The 14,181-nt window shown below is 50.6% G+C and overlaps 1 protein-coding gene across 1 annotated transcript; it reads right to left on the bottom strand.

Annotated features, from left to right (window-relative positions):
- Nucleotides 1-1,439: 1,439 nt before the first annotated feature.
- Nucleotides 1,440-13,119, bottom strand: LOC129401646 (patr class I histocompatibility antigen, A-108 alpha chain-like). The gene is made up of 8 exons (XM_055124379.1): nucleotides 13,092-13,119; nucleotides 4,007-4,273; nucleotides 3,553-3,831; nucleotides 2,749-3,024; nucleotides 2,513-2,629; nucleotides 2,054-2,086; nucleotides 1,872-1,919; nucleotides 1,440-1,724 (listed from the first exon to the last, which is right to left on the bottom strand). Exons 1-8 carry the CDS (start codon nucleotides 13,117-13,119, stop codon nucleotides 1,720-1,722), a joined length of 1,053 nt encoding a protein of 350 aa, XP_054980354.1. The 3' UTR covers nucleotides 1,440-1,719.
- Nucleotides 13,120-14,181: the final 1,062 nt, after the last annotated feature.

The following is a 14,181-nucleotide window of genomic DNA, read 5'->3' as shown; positions in this document are numbered from 1 at the left end:
CCTTCCCAACTATATCACATTGGATGCTCTTTCAGGGTCAGGTGAATGAGACCCATCATGTTATTGGTTTTGGCATATGAATACACCATGGGGAGTTTGCGAGGCTCTCTCATGAGGGCAGGAATCTCTCGGTAGCTTGCCAGGTTCTTCCAGAGGGAGAACTAGGCTATAAGATGTCACACGGCCGCTTTGCAGCCGAGGGCTAACAGGAGCTTGGTTTTATAGTCTCTGGATGTTGGCCGATGGTGGGATTACACGGAGCTGGGGGTAACCCCTGGGTGTGACCACCTAGCTACTAGAAAATGGGAAATCTGGGCAGAAGAGGCCCAGTCCTGATCCGAGCAGGCTTGGAGGTCTCAGCCCCAGGTCCCACACACCTGGGTTCCTCTGCCAGTACCTTCATGCATGAGGCCCATCTGAACGTGTAGAGAGGGACCTTGAGCATGGTTGTAGCTAGGCTCCGGGGTCTTCGACCACAGGAGCTCTGCTCGGGGTAGGGTGGGAAGCTGAAGCCAATCCCCTCCGAGGGGCCCCGGGGAAGACGGCCAGGCACTCGGGAAGAGACTCTGTGTTGCTCTCTTCGGGGAGCTTGGTTTAAGTCTCTGGATGTTGGCTGTTGTGGGATTATACAGCGCCGGGGCAGTTCCTGGGTGTGACCACCTAGCTACTGGAAAATGGAAAATCTGGGTAGAGAGGTCCAGTCCTGACTATATGTATATATATGTCTGTAAAAATATATTTCCCCCTAAGTTTGGTTGCCTTCTACTTTAAATGCCACTAATATGCTACTCTTGGAATATCAGTGGTGTGAGGTAGACATGTTGGGCGGCTACAGATGCAGCCTCCAGGTCCAGGAGAAAGTTTACTCATGGGTGAGGCTCTGCCCAAGAGAAACAAACACTTGCAGTTTGAGGCAATTGACGCTTGTCTGTAAACTCAAGTTAAAATTTACAATAAGACATATTCTCATGTGTTGGGGTTTGCTGTGGGTCACACAATCTCTGAGATATAGAATGTAGAAATTTTTTAAATAGAGTAACACACTGGGATTTTAGGAAAAAACACAGGAGTTAGAGGGACCTTGAGCGATAGTATAGGGGGAGGCGCTTACTTTATGTGGCCAACCTGGATCTGATTTCCATATGGTTCCCTGGGCCTGCCAGGAATGACCAGTGAGTGCAGAACCAGGATTGGGCCTCCTTCCCCTAAAGCAACAAAGGAGTTAGAGGTGCATCAAAGCCCACAATGACTGAGACAGAGACAGACTGGGCACACCTCTGTCCCCTCCCTTCCCTCACTGCCTCTCCGGTCACCTGTGGGACAGACTCAAATCAAAACAGAAAACACATGGAAGGTTCCAAGATTTTTATTTTTTTCTTCTCAAATTTCAGGGATTTCCTTTATTAACCCTCAATGCCACAAAACAGGAAATAGAAAAATGCAAATCAGATGCTGATTTCAATAAGGGAGAAGCATTATTCAGGAAACCAAGAAGCTAACACAGATGGAGACAGCTGAGTCCTATCTCTGCTGGCACAGCCCAGAGCATCAGGGAAGAGAACGCAGGTCAGTGTGGAGGGCCCAGTGGGCAGGGGTGGGTCAGTCTCCCCCATCACAGTATGTGACAGGACATAGACACATTCACGTCCCAGGGCAGAAGGAGAATCATCAGTTCTTGAGACAACTTTGGGATGTGAGGAACCCAGCAGGGCAGCTGCTTCACACTGTGAGAGGAAAGAATGAAGAGACTCAGGTGAGTGACAGAAGTGGTGACATCCTGAGCAAGCTCTCAGCATCCCTCTCAAAGAACCCCCAAACCCAGTCCTGTCCCCTCTGCCCAATCCCGCCCACTCCAGCCTCCAGAGTCTCACCTCTAGGGTTTGAGAGAGACTCATCAGAGCCCTGGGAACTGTCGCTGTCTGGGGAGGAACAAACAGGCCAAGGTCAGAGCCCCAGGGGGTGGGACTAGAGGAGGATCTAGGGGTGCGGGAGCTCCTGTGGGCTCAGGTCTTTGTCCCCAGGATTCCAGGGCCCCAGCCCTGCCCACACTTACTTGCAGCCTGAGTGTACTGTCCTCCTTTCTCACCTGTGGGAAGGAAACATCCAGGGAAGGTCGGGGAGAGCACTGGGTCCTGAGCCACAGAGCAGCTCTCTAGGCCCGGACCCCAGAGAAGCATCAGAACTAGAAGACTGAGGGCAGGACCAGGAAACACGCAGAAAGGAGTTGCTCCAGGACTGACCAGCCTCTCCCAGCAGTCTGTACTCACAGGGACAGTCCCTGTAACCTGGGACCCTGGGAACCAGGTTCATCCCCAGCTTATGGAGGTGAAAGTGTCTTTCCTGAGCAAGCCTGAGAGCAGCAAACACAGGGGAGTCTGAGCGACAACACAGGGGCGGGTGGTGCTCCCAGTAATGAGGCAGGAGAGCTAATATGGGGGGAGACCCCCAAAGTGGGACAAGATTCAAGACCTGCCATGTTGGACAGATTCTCCCCAACCCGCCCCCATCTTACCTGAGCGCTTCCTCCTGCGGATCACAGCTGTCACCACAGCTCCAGTGACCACAGCCCCGAGGACAGCCAGGCCAACAATGATGCCCACAGTGAGGATGGTGGGCTGAGAATGGGGCTCTGGGAAGGGAGGAAGGAGAGGGTCTGACCCCCAGCCCCAGCCTCACCCTCAGCAGTTCCCCAGAGGGGCCAACCTTGATTCCCTGAGAACAGGCTCTGTGCCCCGTCCCCCTCCTCACCCCATCTCAGGGTGACAGGCTCCGGCAGCCCCTGGTGCTGCACACGGCACGTGTATCTCTGCTCCTCTCCAGAAGGCACCAGCACAGCCGCCCACTTCTGGAAGGTTCCATCCCCTGAAGGCCTGGTCTCCACCAGCTCTGTGTCCTGGGTCAGGTCCTCCCCATCACGCTGCCAGGTCAGGGTGATGTCGGCAGGGTAGAAGCCCAGGGCCCAGCACCTCAGGGTGACCTCCTGGTCAGAGAAGGGGTGGCGGGTGATGTGATTTCTGGGGGCTTCTGAGGAGGAAAAATGAGAAAATTCATGCTTTGGGTCACTTTCATAATGAGGCTGAACAGGATAATTGGTTTGGAATAGGAGGCAAATATCCAGACACAAGCTTGGCTGGGGAAACTGGATAAAATCCTATTCCTTGGAAAGTTCTAGAACAGGGTTTGGGAAGGAGGTTCGGGTCTCTCAGGAGACACTGACTCTGTCCTGCCCTGGGTGGAGGGTGAGTGACTGAGAGAAGCAGGAATCAGAGCTGAGACCTGAGAGAGTTCACAGGTGGCTGCCGGGTCCCAGGGAAGCCATATTCCTTATTTCAGAGAAGGTCGCCCCTCCCCCACCCTCCCACAGGGAGTAACTTCAAGGTCCTGAGGACACAGGGCGGGTCTCTGGTACAGAACCTGGAAACCAGGTGGGTCCGTCCCTCTCCTGACTGAAGAAGGGGCGCTGTTCGGACACTGAACCCCACTATGTCCCCCCTGTGGGGAGTCGCCCTTCCCCTGGGCGGTCAGGGGTCGTCACCACCCGGGACCCGGTACCTGCGCGCAGCAGCGTGTCCTTCCCGTGCTCCAGGTGTCTGAGGAGCCAAGGCACGCAGATGTTCTCCAGGTAGTTCCTTGTGTACTCAGCGTCACCCGCCTGCTCCCACTTGCGCTGGGTTCTCCAAGCCTGCGTGCCCGCCGCCGCCGTCCAGGAGCGCAGGTCCTCGTTCAGGGCGATGTAGTCGGCGCCGTCGTAGGCGGATTGTTCGTACCCGCGCAGGAGGCGCCCGTCGGACCCCACGTCGCAGCCGGACATGTGCTGGAGGGTGTGAGAGTCTGACCCGCCCGCACAGATTAACCCCGAACCGAAAACGAAACCGGGGCCCGGTCCCCGCGGCGCCTCCCGGTCAAGGGTCCGGGGCGGGTCCCTCAGCCTCGGGGACGCTCGGACCCGCCTCGGGGCGACCCGGCCCGTCCCCGTGTTGGCTCGTCCCTGCCCGGCCGCGCTCACCCGCCTCGCTCTGGTTGTAGTAGCCGCGCAGGGTGTTCAGGTCCACCCGGAAACCCTGTGCGTTGCGCTTGGCTCTCAGCGTCTCCCGCTCCAAGTACTCGGGTCCCTCCTGCTCCACCCACGGCGCCAGCGGCTCCATCCTCGGACTCGCCGAGTCGCTGTCGAAGCGCACGAACTGCGTGTCGTCCACGTAGCCGACTTCGGTGTAGCGGGGCTCCCCGCCGGGCCGGGACACGGCGGTGTAGACATACCGCAGGGAGTGGGGGCCTGGGGGAGGGGAAGGGGTGAGACCCGGCCAGACCCGCCCCCCGCGCGCCCCGGGGCCAGGGTGAGGGAAAGGGAGGGGGCTCGGGAGACGGGAAGGGGGGAGGGACCGAGAAGGGCGAGACTAAGGGGCGCGGGGGGAGTTGGGGGTTGGGGGGACAAGGAGGAACATTTGGGGCATCCGGCAGGGAACCGGAGAAACTCCTTCTCGGGGTCCTGCACATGAGTGCCTGGCAGTCCCCACCCTCCCCCCGCAACGAACTCCCCTCCCGACCCCGCACTCACCCGCCCGGGTCTGGGTCAGGGCCAGGGCCCCCGAGAGCAGCAGCAGGAGGGGTCGCGGCTCCCACATACTGAAGCAAGCAGGAGGGTTCTGACTCCCTCCCGAGTCCCGTCAATTTATAACCGGGAGCGTCTCGGACGCTGATTGGCTGAAATAGACAGCGATGCCCAATGGGAGTGAGGATTGGGCACGCGTCAGGAGTATCCGGGCAGAAGGCGCTGACACAGGTTGCTGAGGGAGAAGTGAAACTCTGGGGAGATCAGGAATCCCCAGGCCTGATCTCCCGCCCCCAACACGACCCCGGGGACACTGGACCACACCTGGGACCTGGGACTTCGCCCTCTCACCTGCTCCCTCACCTGATCTTTGTCGCACTGTGTCCCGTGTCCAGGGCTGAGACTGACTCATCGATTTTCCATGGTTTTCATTTCAGTATCTCGCTACAATCTTACAAGTTCCTGAGTACCCCAGAGATGCTTCTGTGCATTCAGGTTATGCCTGTCAGTGTTTGCCGAGCGAGGAATCTGAGTTAAAGCCCTTTATTGTTGGTGGTGACGATTTTTTTTTTTTTTTTTTTTTGCTTTTGGCTTTTGGCCACACCAGGCAGCGCTCAGGAACAACTCCTGGCTCTGTGCTCAGGGATCACTCTTGGCAGATTCATGGTACTATATGTGGTGCCCTGGATCAAACCCGTGTTGGCCACATTCAAGTCAAGCATCTTACCTTCTGTAATAGCTCTCCTGCTCAGTTAGAGCCTGAAAATGACTTCAACTGGGATAATATCAACAACAGATTAATGCTAACAGGAAGTCTTTTGGGAGAGGGCAAGGGGTCACACCCAGTGATGCTCACTGTCTCTGTACTCAGGAATTACTCCTGGCAGCACTTAGGGGAACGTATGGGATGCAGACAATAGAACCTATTTCTGGCAAGGTGCAAGGCAAGCTCCTTACCTGTTATACTATTTCACCAGCCCCTTGAAAGTCCTTTGAAGAAAAACCATATTAGATTTTTGCCAGGCACCAGCCCCAGCTGAGCAGGCCTGATCCATGGACGCCATGAGGACTAAGAAAGAGGCAGAAATGGGAGCAAAAAGCTTGCAGTGAGGGGCTCACAGCCTGTGGACTGAGCCCTGACTCTTCTCCATGAATCATATTTATTACTTAGAATCTGTAATCATCATAACAACATTCTTTGTGCAAATACCAAGAATTGTATTAAATATAATATATATAATGTAATAAACAAGACAGACTTTTAGGGGGCTGGAGTGATAGCACAGCGGGTAGGGCGTTTGCCTTGCACGCGGCCGACCCGGGTTCGAATCCCAGCATCCCATATGGTCCCCCGAGCACCGCCAGGAGTAATTCCTGAGTGCATGAGCCAGGAGTGACCCCTGTGCATCGCTGGGTGTGACCCAAAAAAGCAAAAAAAAAAAAAAAAAAAAAAAGACAGACTTTTACACATCCAGGGCCTTAGTTCATGGGGAAAAGCATCTTTGTAATGGGCTTTCTCAAGGGTAGATTCGTTCAGAAGTGGAAGTAGAGATAGAGCAGATACAGGACCCTCCCCTCCACCCCCCCTCGCCAAGGCAATATTCCACCTCTAGTGTAAGTATTCTGGGTTGAAAGGTTCCATAGAAGTCCCATAAAGTTCCCATAAAGAACCAAGGGGTCCCACAAGAACCCCTTTTCCAGCTCCTTTATTTATCTAGTCCCCCAAAATTTTCTTTTTCAGCAGAGAAATGGTCCAGTTCTTCAAGTAATCTTGAGAAGAATGCAAAGCTCTAAATCCTCCATGTAGACCAATCAGGGCTGGGCTCTGGGCCCTCCTCAGAACGGGGTTGGGCAGATTCCCCGAACACCCCAGCCACCCTCCCCTGCCCAGGGCCAACAGCGCCCACCCACACCCAAAGTTTCAGGCATAGAAATGGCCCAGCTCCACACCTGAACCTCATCAAGCTGCCAATCCACCAAATGCTTCCAGCTTCTGGAGCGACACTGCATTCCATAGTAGTTTGAGCCACCTGACCCCAGCCCAGTAGGAAAACAGCAGATTTGATAAACAGTTGTGTAGGATATTGCAAACCACAGTGTCCAAAAGAAGAAAGAGGGTGTGTGTGTGTGTGTGTGTGTGTGTGTGTGTGTGTGTGTGTGTGTCTGTATGTGTGTGAGAAAGAGAGAGAGAGAGAGAGAAAGAGAGAGAGAGAAGTAAAGCACCTGCCATAGAGGCAGGAAGCAGATGTGGAGTGGGGGTGATGGGAGGGAACCTGGGGACACTGGTGCTGGAAATGTCCACTGGTGCAGGGATGGTGTGGGAATACTGTATGACTGAAATACAGTCATGAACAGCTTTGTCAGGGTCTATCTCAGTGATTCAATAAAAATATTAAACAAATTGTTTCCTAGAAGCCCACCAAGCTCAGTGAGCAAAAATTGTAACACAGAAGGCTCAGAGGCACAAAACATCCAGTAAACACTGAGACACTCCGCTTTAGTAACACCATTATGAGATAGAACAATGATCACAGATTGACTTCTATTGATCTATTTCCCAATACTTTCTTACTGTAACAAGCAACATAAGGTAAATTATTTTGTGCCCATTCGGGGCTCAGGCTCTTGGGTGGGAGGAAATGCCAGTGTGTGCAACCAAAATAATGAGCAGCACAGCCAAGTGTGCCAATACCACAGCTGACATGTGCAACCTCAGAGCCAGAGCGTGTGTACAACCTCAGAGAGCCAGTCCACCTGTGTGACCTCAGAGAGCCAGTCCACCTGTGCAACCTCAGGGAGCCAGTCCACCTGTGCGAACTCAAAGCCAGGCCACCCGTGTGACTTCAGAGAACCAGTCAGCCTGTGCGACCTCAGAGAGCCAGGCCACCTGTGTGACTTCTGAGAGGTAGAACTCAAGTGCCACCTCATTTACCCCTGCAAGAACTGCCACTACAATGGAATTATATAATTATATAAAGTTTACCAGGAAATTAAACAGCCAAAAGTTAGGTATGTGGGAGCCACTCCCACAAACAACCTCTGACTCAGCTATATAATCTCATTTATTGACCTTATCTCAGAGATCCAGAGAAATCTCAAGAGAGACCAAAAGCGGCAGTTAATCTCAGACCCGCGCATGCCTGCACAGACTGGGGTAAATTGGAGGGAGGCAGGTTGGCCTGTGCCTGCCCAAGCAGAGCCCCCAGCAGCCACTTGCTTCCACAATCCAAAATAGCTGCCATATCCCCAGCCTGACTCCACTGTCTCAGGACGGACCTCACCAAGATATAATCTGCTGAAAATTCGGGTATGTGGGTTTTGTGACTGAAATCTCCAGGCTTTCACGAAGTTGGTTTGGGTACTTCTTCCCACTTCCTAATACACGTGGAAGCACCGGCAGTCACCCCCACGAACCAACTCCAAGCCACCCTGTAAACTCTATTACTGGCCTTGCTTCAGAGACCCAGGAACACATCTCCAAAGACATCAGAAGCCAGAGATGCAGCAGGGAGTTCTGGCAGACACCACAAGGCGCCCCCTAGTGTGCACAGCTAGGAACTCACGGAGAGCTCCCTGCTATGAAGTACAATTCGAACTGGGTTGTCTTTCTGAGCTATGGCCACACGGGGGCGCCGCTGCTCTGCTCGCTCCTACTTTGCAGGGGCGGGGCTGTGGTCTGACTCAGGCTGAGATGCTGACCTGGAGGAGGAGGAGATAGGGGTCCAAGATAATTTGGCCCAAGATATATTGGCCCAGGTAGAAGATTGGCCGAAAGTGGATTGCAATGGGATGAAGGTGCCTTCGGAGCTTCCTAGGGTCAGGATCTGGAGCCGGATGGAGAGTTGCAGAAGGGAAACCCCTGGGGCCTTGTGCTGGCCTTGCTGCACACACAGCCTGCGCCCGGGCCCTTGAGCTAAGGTATCTCACTGGCCCCTGGGCATGGTTCCCTGTCTTGTGAGGTTTGATGCTTGTAAGAAGACGGTTTAAAAGATTCTTTTATTGCTGATTTATTTCTGTCCTTTTCCTTCCCTTTGTTGTTGCTTCTGTTGGTGCCTTCACTGGTGCTCACACACTTGGTTGTGGTGCCTGCCAGGGTTGCACACTTGCTCGCAGTGGTCACACACTGTTCAGTTGTTGCATCATTTAGGTAACATCATTTAGTTGTGGAGCTCCTGCACACTTGGGTGTGGTGTGAAAGACAGGACTATTTTTTGTTTTGGGGCTGGGAATCACACAAGACAGCATCACCAGGATCAGCCGAGGCATGTGGGATGGTGCCAGTAGTCAAACTCATGCTCTCATATCTGCAAGGCAGACAGTCTACACTGAACAACACTCCCAGGCCCAAGAATGTCTACACTGAGCAATATTCCAGACATTCAATCTAGCCTCCTCTCCCAGTCAGGAAAGCTAAGCTAGTTCTGTGAGTTGGGGATAAGGCTCAGTGTAGGGCTCAGGCCTTTCACGTATGGAAGCAGGGGCCCATACTGGCTGTGCAGAAACAAAAAAATGTTTAGTTCCATGAAAATATATTTGCCATAGACTAGAATGGGTATGATCTGACACATACTTTATAAGTGTCACAACATTTAAAGTATTTAAAGTAATGTTTAAAACTGGTTTCATACAGAAGAATTAAAAATATTCTTAAGGCCAGGGCCAGAGTCCAGCAGGTAAGGTGTTCACCTGACATACAGCTGACTGGGGTTCAATCCCTGGCACCACATATGGTTCCCTGAGTCCTCCTAGGAGTAAGCCCTGAGCACTGCTGGGTGAGACCCAACAATAAACAAACAAAATTGAAAGTTTCATACAACCTGAAGAACAGTTCTTAGTGTGAACATTACAGAGGGATTCATTCTAAAGAAACAGTGTGGGAAAGAGGACAAGAAGCATAGGTACTCTTTGGGAGAGGGTTAGGTGAAGGAGGAGAATTAATGTTGATAACATAAGTAGCATAAGGAGATGCTGGATGGTATTGGGCACTTTGGTGGTGGTGAGATGCAGAAACTATATTAACACTGTACATGTCATCTTAATTGCAACAATAGATATATTTGTATGTACAAAATAAAGCACATATCTTAAATAGATAAACATGTGTCATCAGGGGTTGAGGGTGACCATCATCACTGATCATCAAATGGCTCCTGCACTCCCTGAAGTGCTGTTGAGAATGACACTGTTTGTGGGCTTCTAACACCCCTAGCCTTGGCCACCACACCCAAACTGAGGGGCTTTCTCCAGTGTGTAGCAGAGCAGCCTCCTTACAATGCCACATCATCCAAGTCTCAGCCAGAGGAAACTTTGGGAGACATGACTGGGATTTCACTTGGGGTGAACGACCCTGGGATGGGATCCTATGAGAGAAAAGAAAGCTGTAACATCAAAATATAGTGTAGAGATTCGTGATACTGTCCTGATGTGGACTTATCAGCTGTAGAAATGGGGTAGCGATAAAAGATGAATAATTTTCCTGAGAAAAGCAACAGGGAGTGGAAGGAAAGTTCCCTTGTAGTTTCTAGGTTTGGCATCACAGACTAGAGAAAGAGGTTATGGGGACATTTTGGAACCTCACACACAGCACAAGACCCCAGAGGTTTCCCTTCCGCATCTCTCCACCCAGCTCCAGTTCCTGACCCCAAGACTGCCCTGAATGCATTTTCATCCCATTGATGTCCTCCTCCAGGTCAGCATCTCAGCCTGAGTCAGACCACAGCCCCGCCCCTGCAAGTAGGAGCGAGCAGAGCAGCGGCGCCCCCGTGTGGCCATAGAACAGAAAGACAACTCAGTCGGAATTGTGCTTCTGAGCAGGGAGCTCTCCATGAGCTCCCAGCTGTGCACACTAGGGGGCGCCCTGTGGTGTCTGCTGGAACTCCCTGCTGCATCTCTGGCTTCTGATGTCTTTGGAGATGTATTCCTGGGTCTCTGAAGCAAGGCCAGTAATAGAGTTTACAGGGTGGCCTGGGATTGGTTTGTTGGGGTGACTGCCAGTGTTACCATGTGTATTGTAAGTGGGGAGAGGTAGCCAAACCAAGTTCGTGAAAGCCTGGAGATTTCAGTCACAAAACCCACATACCCGAATTTTCAGCAGATTATATCTTGGTGAGGTCCGTCCTGAGACAGTGGAGTCAGCCTGGGGATATGGCAGCAACTTTGGATTGTGGAAGAAAGTGGCTGCTGGGGGCTCTGCTTGGGCAGGCACAGGCCAACCTGCCTCCTCCGATCTACCCCAGTCTGCTCAGCCATACATTGGTCTGAGATTAACTGTGGCTTTTGGTTTCTCTTGAGATTTATCTCTGGGTCTCTGAGATAGGGTCAATAAATGAGCTTATATAGCTGAGTCAGAGGTGGTTTGTGGGCGTGGCTCCCACATACTTAATTTTGGCTGTTTAATTTCTTGGTAAACTTGGTCCTAAGTTGTTGCGGTCTAGCCAAAGGCACAGCGACAATTTTAGGATGTCAGGAAGCCTGAAGACACCATCAGGCTGCTGATGCACTCGCCCCACAGGTACAGATCAACATGTTGGCGGCATCACACCCCTCATGAGAAAAGATATTAAGGATTTTTTCCATCTCGAATAAGACCCCTTAACACTAATGGAAGAATGAAAAGACCCAGGGAAGGGAAGAAGGGAAACAAAGTCTGTGTTGCTTGGAAGCTTCAACTCTGGGCACTGGTTCTAGTGTTTCCAGATTTCCACAGCATGTAAGAGCAACAGCTGTAGGCCATGACATTGCTACCAGGAAACTTTTGCTGGAGAGGTGAATTTTCAAAAATCTAACATACGAAAGGTGGCAATGTGTTGTTTATGAAACCCTATCAACAACAGCACTGTAAACAACAGTACAAAACTTAAAAAAAGAATGTTGGAGCAGGAGTGTTAGTACAGCAGGTAGGACATTTCCTTTGCTTTCGTTTGACCAGAGAATGATCGCAAATATCACATATGATTCTCTGAGCACTTCCATGAGTAATTCTGAGTGCAAAGCCAGGAGTAACTCTGGCCCAAAACCAAAACATAACAGGAACCCCTGACAAGGCTCCACAAAACCTTCCCATCATAGAGCAGACTGGTGGGTGGGAGGCAAGTTGTCTGCAGGGCAGGGGCTGTTGGGAGAGATGAAGGGATCCGTGTTGAAACATTGTATGCCTGAAACCAAATCATAAGAAACTTTGTCATTTCACTGTAACTGAATAAAATTAGGGAGAACCAGAATCCAGCATAGATGAACAGTCTAATGCACAAACTTGACTGTTGATTTTTAAACATTTCTCTGTCAGTGACCAAAAATACTCTTGTTGAGGCAGCGTCTCCACATTTCGTTTGTTTAGGGAAGAGAGTAAGAGAGTGCAATAGAATATCTTAAAATTGTTGAAAAAAAAAACCAAAAAACAACCCTCTTCCAGAGGGGAGCATAACATGACACTCGCCATCATAATCATACCACCGGATCCTATGCCAAGCTGTTTCACTCGGAGTGTCCCAAAGGGGGCAGGTGAGAGCCCTCCCCACCGGAAGGACCAAACCCCTGCAGTGGAAAACCTGCAGAACCCAATCGTCCCGCTCAAGGCTGCTCTCCACACTCGCAGCCTGAGCCTCGCCCATAAGTGAACCTTTTCCTGGACAATGCTCCTGCAAAAGCAGCCATGCAACAATTCATAGGACACACCCTACCCATACTCCAAAAGTACCACACCACATTTAATGGGGTCCACAGTAGCAGGCAATCAATCTTAGAAGAAAATATATACATATATATACACACAGATATATTTAAAAAAGCACACAAGGCTCAACCTTTAACAAAATGTTAGTGTGGGCCGGAGCGATAGCACAGCGGGTAGGGCGTTTGCCTTGCACGCGGCCGACCCGGGTTCGATCCCCGGCATCCCATATGGTCCCCCAAGCACCGCCAGGAGTAATTCCTGAGTGCAAAGCCAGGAGTAACTCCTGAGCATTGCTGGGTGTGACCCAAAAAGCAAAAAAAAAAAAAAAAAAAAAACAAACCCAAAATGTTAGTGATCTCTTATAGGAGGTCCTAATGGCCCCTGTCGAAATAGAAAAACCTTTACACTCTTTACTCTAAGGATACTTTTTTTTTCATTTTTTAAAAAATTTTATTTTATTGAATCACCATGTGAAAAATTACAATGCTTCCAGGCTTAAGTCTTAGTCATACAATGCTGAAACAACCATCCCTCCACCAGTGCCCATATCCCACCACCAAAATAAGGATACTCTTTTGGAGCATCTTCAATGGTTTTCATAACAATAAAAATACATTATTTTAGTTCTGCTTTGGTACAGGAATTAGGGTTCAGGATGGAAAATCCAAAATATGGTTTTGGGAAGGTTTAATGGTGGTAGGATTGATGTTTGAATGTTAAATGTAACCAAATATTGTGAACTACCATATAAAAAAATTTAAAATGAACCTCTTGGGGTTGGAGAGATAGTGCTAGCATGCATGCATCCACACCCAGTTTGATCATCACCCCAGTTCCTGGCAAGCAAATCTGCCTATTAGTGACACTGACAGATCCAGATGAAGAAGATCTTGGCCATGGAGCTGTGTGACTTGGAGGGACATGGAATCCCTGCTCGAGGGAGAAGCATTGTGCAGCCCAAAAGCAGGTCCTCAGCAGCCAGGACAGCCTCTAGCCAACATTAAGTCTCAACTGGCCTTAGATTCTGTTTCCCCAGAACAGGACTAGCAGTTTCTGGTAAACTCCCAGTTGAGTAATTTGCTGAGATAAAAAATTGGGCAGTTGGGTCTGGCTAGTCATGAAGAGTCACTGTACCCCTCTTAGAAACTGTTACTAGCCGTGGTCTAATAGCTGACCACTGTTGTAATAGGGCCGATGCTAAAAATAGACCAGTATATAAATTGCTTTTTTATTCTCAACCCCAAATAATCTGCTTGTGACTGGGAGTTGGGGTCCTTGTCAAGATTCTAGTGCATTAGATGAGACTTGGACCCTAGCTCGAGCTAGCAATGGCCCGGCTAGTAATAAAGTTCCTTTGCTTTTGTATTATTGTGTGTGGAACTGGGTTTCTCTGCCACTGTGGATCTGAAATTCGGCACAACATTCTGGACACCTAGTGGACACCTAGTGCTTCACCATATGTGAAGATCCCTTCACATATGACATAGGAACTTTATCCAGATTTTGCCAGTTTGGAAAAATTGGACCAAGCTGGACTTTCTTCCATAGAAGGACCGGACCAGGCTTTGCCAGATATAGAAAAAACGGATTGAACCAGCTATTTCTTCCATAGAAAACCAGCCTGGCAGGACTCTAGTCAGGGGGACTAGCGGAAGGGCCCGATCTGGAAGACCGGCAGAGGACCTAGGCAGACACGCCCAAGGGTCTCTGGTTGGTAATGTGGGAGATTTTTCCACTATACCTGGGACACTCCAAGAACAGTAGGAATTTTAGTGGTGTTAGAATAAGAGTCTGGAGCGCACATCATTAGGCAATCTTTCACGGCCATTGTGTGTCTGTGCCTGAGTGTATTATTCTGGTTTTATTGTTTGTCCTGATTCTAATGAGTCTTTTTGTTGTTGGTCCCCATCATTTATATAACTTGTCATCCTGTTGATCTTTCATTTGCTCGAGTGGGAGC

Source organism: Sorex araneus, chromosome 2 (genome assembly GCF_027595985.1).
Source record: "Sorex araneus isolate mSorAra2 chromosome 2, mSorAra2.pri, whole genome shotgun sequence".
Lineage (NCBI taxonomy): Eukaryota > Metazoa > Chordata > Mammalia > Eulipotyphla > Soricidae > Sorex > Sorex araneus.
This window is presented reverse-complemented; position numbering and strand designations above follow the sequence as displayed.

Bases quoted from the DNA above. Each gene is read 5' to 3' on its own strand.
- LOC129401646 (XM_055124379.1), bottom strand. From the start codon at position 13,119: ATGGCCAAGATCTTCTTCATCTGGATCT. The intron at 2,087-2,512 runs GTAAGATGGGGG...TCCTTCCCACAG, and splicing joins CCGCAGGAGGAAGCGCTCAG to GTGAGAAAGGAGGACAGTAC. The intron at 1,920-2,053 runs GTAAGTGTGGGC...GTTCCTCCCCAG, and splicing joins ACAGTACACTCAGGCTGCAA to ACAGCGACAGTTCCCAGGGC.